At 47.9% G+C, this 9,361-nt stretch overlaps 1 protein-coding gene across 1 annotated transcript in view; it reads right to left on the minus strand.

Moving 5' to 3' along the window:
- The window catches only part of KCNQ3 (potassium voltage-gated channel subfamily Q member 3), a 285,903-nt gene extending 276,781 nt beyond the window's left edge, over nt 1-9,122 (minus strand). The window contains exon 1 of the mRNA XM_065902941.1: nt 8,722-9,122. Coding sequence (XP_065759013.1) covers nt 8,722-9,107 — 386 coding nt within the window. The 5' untranslated portion in view covers nt 9,108-9,122. The remainder of the gene's footprint in view (nt 1-8,721) is intronic.
- Between the last annotated feature and the right edge of the window lie 239 nt (nt 9,123-9,361).

Here is a 9,361-nt window from a genome sequence, read left to right on the forward strand (position 1 = left end):
TATGCACATACAATGGACATGTAACATTGTGTACATTTAAGGTACACAATATGATGATTAAATACACATATACCTTATGAAATGATAACTACAATAAATACATAAACACAACCAACACCTTACATAGTTTATTTATTCATTATTTTTTGGTGAGAAGTGTTAGGATTTGCTCTCTTAAGCAACTTTCAACTATACAACAGAGTTATTTTTAAATACAGTCACCATCCTGTACATCAGAACCCAGAACCTATCATCTTATAAGTAAAAGTCTTTACCCCTTAACCATCTTAACCCATTTCCTGTACCACCACCAACTGGTTGCCACTGGCAACCACCAATCTGATCTCCAGTGCTCAGTTCAATTTTTTTAGATTGCATTTATAAGTGAGATAATACAGTACTTGTCTCTAACATGTCTCTTAGCATAACGCCCATCTATGTTGCTGCAAATAGCAAGATTTCCTTCTTCTTATGGCTGGAAAATATTCCATCTCAAGTATATATCACATTTTCTTTATCCATTCATCCATCAATGGGCGCTCAAATTGTTTCCATATCTTGCCTATTGTAAATAATACTGCAATGAACATGGGACTGCAAATAGCTCTTCAAAATACTGATTTCATCTCCTTTGGATATATATATCCAGAAGTGGGATTGCTGGACCATATGGTAGCTCTATTTTTAAGTTTTTGAGGAATCTCCATGTTGTTCTCCATAGTGGCTGCACCAGTTTACTTTCCCACCAACAGTGCACAAGGGATCCCTGTTTTCCACATCCTCACCAACACTTTCTATTTCTTGTCTTTCTGACGATAACCATTCTGACAGGTGTGAGGTGATGTCTCACTGCATTTTTCATTTGCATTCCCCTGATGATCAGTGATGCTGAGCACCTTTTCATGTGCCATCTGTATATCTTCTTGGAAAAATATCTATTCAGATTCTCTGCCCATTTTTAAAATCAGAGTATTTGCTTTCTTGCTACAGAGTTGTACGAATTCTTTATATATTTTGGATTTTATCCTCTTACCAAATACATGGTTGCAAATATCTTCTCCCTTATCATAGCTGCCTTTTCATTTGGTTGATCCCTTCTTTCACAGTGCTGAAGTTTGATGTAGGCCACTTGTTGATTTTCAAGCATTGCACCTGGTTATCAGGTGCATTCAGTCTCCCCAAACAGAAAGTTATCCTCATTTTTGTTTGTTCTCATGACACGGACCCTTTGGAAGAGACCATGCCAGATATCTTGCAAGATGTCCCACCATTTGACTTTGTCTGTTGTTTCTTCATGATTAGTTTCAGGTCAGTTTAGGCATGATTTCAGGTATGTTGTAAATTTCCACTGAATTATTCAGAAGGGTAGGGTCAGTTGCCCTCATTACATACAAGTTGGATGGTTTTGGTTCAGGTGGAATCTGCCAGATTTCTCTTAAGGGCCCCTGTAGAAGGAAATGACAGCCCACTCCAGTATTCTTGCCTGGGAAATTCCACGGACAGAGGAGCCTGATGGGCTACAGTCCATGGGGTCACAAGAATTGGACACAACTTTGAGACCAAACCACCACCACCCACCTTCATGCCTAGTTGATGCACACTTACATCAAAGTCTGAGAAGCTGTGTTACTCAAAGTGTGGGCTACAGACCAGCTGCACTGGTTTCCCCTGGGGACTTTCCAGAAATGCAGCTCTAAAGTGCCTCACTCTGAAAGCGAGAGTGTCGATCCCTTTCTACTACTCTTCTGGGGCACCGCCTCCCTTCCACAGAGGAGAATCGTAACATGGCGAAGAGAGCACCGCCTAGTGGGTGGAGGACTCCTGTGTGATCCCAGCTCCGCCACCTTAGGAGTTTCAAGATCCTGGGTAAGTCACATAACTTCTCAGCATCTGTCATTCATTTATGAAAGGGAGATACTGGGCACCTTCTCTTCAACCAAGGATGCTCACTTGATGTTAGCCTGTTTCCTAGAAAGTGAACCTGGTGCACCTGTGGTCCTTTTTGTTCCCAGTCTCATGGATTCCAGAGATCTGATGCTGTGGGTTGCTGTGTCCCCCCTTCGGCTTCTTCATTCTGTTTGAACAGTTTGACAATGTCATAAAAAAGAGAGTCAGGAAGAAATAAAGGAGTTCATAAAATGAAAAATCAAATGAGATTATTAGAAAGGGAAGGGGCCATGGATTTTATTGGGGGGGGGGGAGCAATAAGAAAGCAGATTAAATATGGCTGAGAGGGGAAGCAAGAAAGAAACAACATTCATTGAAATCTACCACGGTGCTGGTGGGGGTCATGAAGAGGATGTGACCCATGAGCTGGCTCCTTATCCCTCCAGTGCTGGGAATCTATCCTCTGCCCACTGTTCCCACAGTGGGAACCATGTTCAAGGGTGCAGTCTTGAGTGAGAATGTGTAGTTGAAACCATCTGGATGGTGTATGTTACTGTATCCCATGAAGGCCTCAGTATAAATCTTTAAGACGCTGGAAGGCTGTGTAAATGTCTACCTGTCCTGCTGCCCATGACAAGCCTCATATATAAGTTCTCCGATTCTTAAGCCCAACACCTACTCATCCAGAGTGGCCTGCTTCTTTCCTGGGTCTCCCCTTGCCCTCCATGTAGTTGACCAATTTCAGATTTCAACTGGGGACCTCCCGAGGTTGCAAATCAACACAATGCAATGTTTAGGGGTTCAGTATCAACACCTTGATTAAATTTCACAGCAACCCTGAGGGGCAGGCATTATTATCTACATATCAGAAATAAAGAAACTGAAATCCAAGCAAGATGAGCAAATTTCTCTAGGTCACAAAGCAAGGAAATAGCAAACCCACATCTGACTCCAAAGACCATGCTCTTACCAGTGAGAAAGAATGATGCAATATAGATCACGTCAAACCTATTATCACAAAAAACAAGACACAGCAAGTGTTAGTGAGGATGTGGAGAAATAGCAAGGCTTACATATTGTTGGAAAGTGAAAGTGTTAGTCACTCAGTTGTGTCTGATTCTTTGTGACAGGCTCCTCTGTCTATGGAATTCTCCAGAAAAGAATACTGGAGTGGGTAGCCATTCCCTTCTCTGAGGATCTTCCTGACCCAGGATATCAAACCCATGTCTCCTGCATTGCAGGCAGATTCTTTGCCATCTGAGCCATCAGGGAAGCGTGAGCTTGAGCAAACTCAGAGTCATGAGTTTGAGCAAACCCCTGGAGATAGTGAAGGACAGGGAAGACTAGATTGCTGCTGTCCATGGGGTCCATGGGATCACAGAGTTGAACATGACTTAGCGACAGAACAACAACAAACATTGTTGGTGTAAAAGCAAAATGGTGCAGCTGGAAAGCAATATGGAAGTCTCTCAAAAATTAAAAATAGAAGTACCATGTGATTCAGCAACCGCAGTTCTGAGTATTTACTCAAAATATTATTATCAGGATCTCAAAGATCTGTTAGCACTTCTATGCTTATTGAAATACTATTCACATTAGCCAAGATGTGGAAACATCCTAAATGTCCATCCACAGATGAAGGGATAAATAAAATGGAATACCATTCAGTCTTAAGGAATTCTGCAGTATGTAATAACACAGATGGACCTTGAGGGCATTATGCTAAGTGAAATAAGACATTCACAGAATGACAAGCACTGCATGAGCCTGCTTATATGAGGATCTAAAGTAGTCACATTCATGGAGTGAAAGGGTGGTATGGTGGCTACAAGAAGCCGGAGGGAGCGGGGAACAGAGGGTGACCAGCCAGCAGGCATTAAGGGTCCGTTAAGCAAGAGGAGAGATCAGCTGCACAACGCTGCACCTACAGTCAACAACAACGTGTTGCACACTTACATATTTGTTAAGAAGGCAGATTTCATGTTAAGTGTTCTAATCACAATAAAATAAAAAATTTTTAAGAAAGAATGAGAACTCAAAATCCTTGGTTCTCAACGAGAAGGAAACTGACAAAACTGAAGCAGAAAATACAGAGAGCACATTAGTAGGGTAAGGAAAAAAGTGAGGATGAACTGAGGTGGTTAAGAAGACCAACACCTTGTGGGAAATGAGAAAGAAGAGAGACATGGAGGCAGAAAAAGAGGAGAATGGGATGAACAGAGCCAGAGAAACAGAATAGTTGAGAGAACTGAATCCAGCATTATCTAGAAAAGAAAAACAATGTCCCGTCAGTAATGAATTAATAAGTTGTAGCATTGCTGGAGATGCTGTTGAAGGGACTCCTTCTGTCTAGGATGGGAGGTTGACCAGATGGCCAAGCTCTGAGACCGCTGCTAATACTAACATTATTATTAAATTATATTAAAATATTACTAACATATTATTAGGCTGTATGTTCTATAGGGGCAGAGATTAGACTGTTTTGCTTTGCTGGATTTTGTTTACTGTTATAATCCCAATGTCTAGAAGAGCGCCAGGCACAGAGAAGGCATTTATATTGACTGAGTAACATTAATAACACAAATGACTATCTATTATTGAGCATTTCTTCTATGTAAGGTGCTCTTAGCTCCATAAGAGTCTATACTGATCACATATTTTAGATGAAGAAACTGAAACTCAGAGATCCAACAACTTTCCCAAGACCATACCAGCTATAAGAGGCAAAGTAAGTTTGGGAAATTAAGTTTCTCTTACTTCAGACTTGTGAAGACTCTGTCTTACTAATGAGGGGTCTTGGTGAGAGGCCAGCGTCTCTCCTCCACCTTGAGGACTGCAGACCCTTTAGTCAATACACTAAGTCCACTGGCCAGGCCCTTCTTTACCTTCCAGAGCAGCTGCTGGGTCCGTGAGCCCCACCTCTCAGCCTTGGTGCCAATCCATCTCAGAATGCAATCAGGGTGCCTCTCTTGTGAGCACTTCCCCTTGGTCCGTCATCAGGTGAGCGACTGATCACCCCCACTGGTCCTGGAGAGGCAGTCGGGACAGCACGATGACTGTACGGTGCCAATCCAGGAACATGCCAAGATGAAGTCAGCAACTTCCCACTAAAAGGCCCGGAAGCGGGAGTCCCCAGACAACCACAGTGGCAGAAGGGTATGACTTGTAAGGAGACTCTTTCAGAATCAACTAGTAAATGCTTCATGCATACTATTAGATTCATTTCATTCACAGACCCTACTTTCTTTAGCCTAAAAACCCACCTGGTGATGGGCCAGCGTGATCATCCCCAATTTACGGGTCTTGCCCAACCTGGCTCATGCAAAGTCAGAAACCGAAGGCAGAGTCCAGAGATGAACTTCAGGTCCAGCCATTTTCTACAATATTGGAACCCTTTTCAGCCATGCAGCTTAAGATACAGAAAAGAGATCAGCCTTGCTGAGCTCAGAGTGTAGTCTCCGACCTTTTCCCTTACCCCCTGTCCATCTTATAACTTCTGAGAGCTCTTCTCGTCATTAACCTTCCACGACGCTGACCACTTATTACTGTTGTGAAGACAGGAACACACACCATGCAGAACAAAGTCTTGGTGAACCTGAGAGTATTCTTTCACTCATCCATTCAGCAAATGGTTACTGGGTACCCACCAGGAGCCCAGTAAGCCTGCTGGGGCCTGAGGTTGCTAAGGAACAATGCAGTTCCTCCTCGAAGGAGCTCTCAGTCCATGGTGGGGAGATGAGCAAGCAGATCAGTCCAGTGCAGAATCCTCTGCTTGGGGATGCTGCCAAGGATGGGCCATTCTAACCAGCTGGAGGGTCAGGGAGAAACTTTCCAGAAGAGATGATCCAAGAACTCAGCCAGGGTGAAAGCAAGTAGCCAGGAGAAAGCAAGGGATGGGCATTTAAGACAAGGGAAGCAGGGGTGGCAGGGTGGGGGTGGGGGGTCTTCGATGTTCACATTTGCTATATTTTGCCTTTAGGAAAGAAGCAAGAAATTACATCTCATGAGTCTGGTTCATTTGGGGGTTGTTTTTTTTTTTTTGGTTTTTTTTTTTAAAGCATGCACTAACCTGTGAGACCACGATCAGCCCAATTTCCTGGCTCTCTTGAGCCATTAACCACAGCCCAGAATAAGATAATGGCTGCTTTAAAGCATGCATTTCAGTACCTTGCAAAATCCTGAATCATCAATGAAAGGTTCGGTTTTGTTCACTTGACTGGGCTTGCTCCTAGCAGGAGGAAGGATGTACAGTGCTTCCGCTAATGAGCTGAAATTCAAGTGTCAGAAGCCTAAACCCAATCCGACAGGGTTTTCCTGTGGAATGCCCGATTAATCAGAATCCCAACCCTGGCACGACACAGGCCACATTCTGTCTCCCCAACACTGCGGTTCCCTGGGTTTTGAGCAGCCCCTCTTTTGATTCCAGATCCATTTCCAGCCATTTGCCAACTGTGAGCTAGGAAGGGGAGGCAGAGAAATGACAGAGTCCTCTGTTACTGAGGGGGCAAGGAGCACCCAGGGATGCCTCATGAAATACACAGAGTCCCAAAATTGTTGGCAGAGGGTCATAACTGGGATCCCAACTTAGAAACAAGAGATGACCCCCAGCATTCAAATGTGAGCTCCAGAAACTCAACCACATGACCCTGGACAAGTGGTTCTCTCTGTTTTGGTTTCCATATTCTCATCCATCAAATACAGGTAACAATTCCCACGTCATGAAACTGCAGCAAGAATTAAATGAAATAATAATCTGCATGTGCAAAAGTACCTCACTAGGTATGCAATTCTTCTTTCTTCCATAATGTAAAATTTTCCTAGATCCTCTCTGGGAAACTGAGGTTACATACAGGCATTCCCAAACCTGCTTCCAAGCGATGAAATAATTGTGGAGAAGGATAAAATCAGGCATTAGCTATCCCCTCCCCAGAATGTCCCAGATGGGGTAAGAGTGCTGGCTGGGAAAGCTGAAGGAAGAGGGAGCCCACAACTCCAGTAGGACCCCAGGTTCAGAAGTCGGCCAATATGTACAGGACGCCATTGATGTCAAAAGGACGTGTGAGGCCGTGTACGCTTGTGTGCACTCAAGTAATCTGTATGCCTTACTATCGCATATTCCAGTATTACCATCAGTTCAATTTGACTAAATACAGCACTAGAGACAGAGAAGAATATATTTTAATCCCTTTTTATCAACTGACGAAAGCAAACAGAAGAGCAATTGCTAACCCTTCTCTCCAGCCACTAACACCTGCAGATACACGCAGACCTGAATGCCAAAGGCTAGATTCCCCCGCCCCTCCCAAAAAACAACAACAACCCATATTCCTGGTTGGATGCCTTTGGGGCCTCAGTTTCCGGCAGGCACCGTTGCAAGGCTTCAGGAACCTCTCATGAAACCTGTTGCCAAGCCTGAGGTCCTGTGTAGAGGCCCCCACCTGGTGGCCAAATCTGGAACTGCCTCTCCAGCCAAGGAAGATTGGCAGGTAGTGTTTAACTCCAAGGCTCCCTTTCCACCCATTAGTCGTCGGTCAATTGGAGAAGAACAGGGAGGAATATTCACTGCTAAAAGCACAGGCAGAAGGGTCAAGGTCTTGGTCATTTCCCCGCCAAAACCCTGGTAATGGTAGAGCTTCCTAAGGAGCAGGCATCAGAATGACTAAGCCACAGACAGGAAGCAAGGGGTACCTGGACGTGCCCTGCCAGCCCGGCGGGGGGTGGGGCGGGCGGGGGGGTGCATGCTGACAACCCCGGCTTCCCCTCCTGGGAAAGAAGCCACCACTATCATCCTCCCCTCCCCAAACACAGCAGGATTTTCTACCCAGAGCACTGGGCGCAAAAGAAGTTCCATCTTCCTGCCCACCACGCATTTACATCCTGGCCAGGAACAGACTCTTTCCAGGGGAGGGGGGCCTGGCGGCAAAGCTTCAGCCCAGGCCCCTTCACTCTCCCTCTGCCCTGGCCCGGCCCCAGCAAGAGACCGGGAAGGAGCTGAGGTGGCGGGGATGATAAGACCAAATTATGGAGATGTTTCAGCCAAAATGATCCCTGGCCCTCATCTACGGGCAAGGTGAAGTCCCCACCCCTCATTCCAGGCTTACAGCAGGAGAATCATAGTCAGTTTCCCCTCATCCCTCTCCCTCATTCACTTCTCTAAAGAGAACCCCAAAAGATGCGTTTTGGCAGCCCCAGTCCCCAAATGGAGCAAACCACGTTCCTTTCCACACCAGAATGGAGCCCGAAAAAGGGTAGCACAAGCAAGCAATCGATAGCCGCGCTCACACTCACACACACACACACACTCACACACACACACACACACATACACACCCCACTGTGGGCAATGTACCACTCCCATCCCAACTGCAGGATGTATCACCTAAACTCAGCAGCGATCCCAAGTAGAAGGGACCCACCCCAAGCAGAAACACAGCGCGCATGGGAGGATCCGCTTTATCCCGTTCAACCTCCTCGTTAATTAGAAAAACCACCGAATTCTTTTAAGCTTGGCTACCAACATCCGGAGATGGTGCCACAAACGCGCACCCGCGCTCGCACCAGAGGTGCCAATTCGATCTCCGAATCAGCTGAGGAGCCACGCTTGGATATTTTTTAAGCCCTGGGGTTCAACTCCCAGGTGTCCAACACCCTGAGAATGGTCCACAGACACACAGGCACACACGGCAGAGGGCAGGCTGCTCTCCAGTTCGGTGGACGGGCGCCCCTGGACTAGGAAGCCCCAGAGCCATCCTCAGCTCCAGCCCGCATCCCGAACGCCCCCCGCCCACCTCACGCACCGCCTCCGAGGGGCTCCCGGAGAGGGCCGGTACTCACACAAGCGCGTGGTAGAGCAGCGCCCAGCCCCGCGGTCTCTCGAGGGCGTCGTAGATCAAAGTTTGGATGCGTCTGTACTTGGCGTTGTTCCTCTTGACGGGGCGGCTCAGGGGCGTCTTGGCCAGGAGCCCGATGCCCTGCGGGGTCCTCCGCTGCCCCTCGTCGCGGCCGCCGCCCTCCAGCAGCAGGGTCCCGTCTTTGTCAGCTCCGGCTCCCAGCGCCAAGGTGACTTGCTCCACGTCGCCCGGCGCTAGCCCCACTTTCCGCTCCTCGTCGCCGGCCGCCGCCGCGTCCCCTCCGGCCGGGTTAGCGGCCCCGCCGCCTCCGCCGCCCCCGTCGCCGCCGCCGCCAGCCGCCCCCGCCGGCCTGCGCGCCTTGAGCCCCATCTGCCTCGCCCCCGCCGGCCGCTTCGCCTTCTCCGCTGCTGCTCCGGGAAGAAGGGGCGCTCGGGCTGCGTGGAAGAGGCGGCGGCGGCGGCTGCAAGCCCGGGAACTCCAATGCCATGATCCGCGCGCCCCTCCCCACCCGCCCCCCTCCCAAAAGCAGGCTAAGGCGGGGCCCCGAGGGGCAGGGGGAAAGGGTCACATCCCGCGCGGTTCCGCCGCGGGACCCCGAGGGGCGCGGGTCGGGGGCTGCGGGA

Source organism: Muntiacus reevesi, chromosome 12 (assembly GCF_963930625.1).
Source record: "Muntiacus reevesi chromosome 12, mMunRee1.1, whole genome shotgun sequence".
Lineage (NCBI taxonomy): Eukaryota > Metazoa > Chordata > Mammalia > Artiodactyla > Cervidae > Muntiacus > Muntiacus reevesi.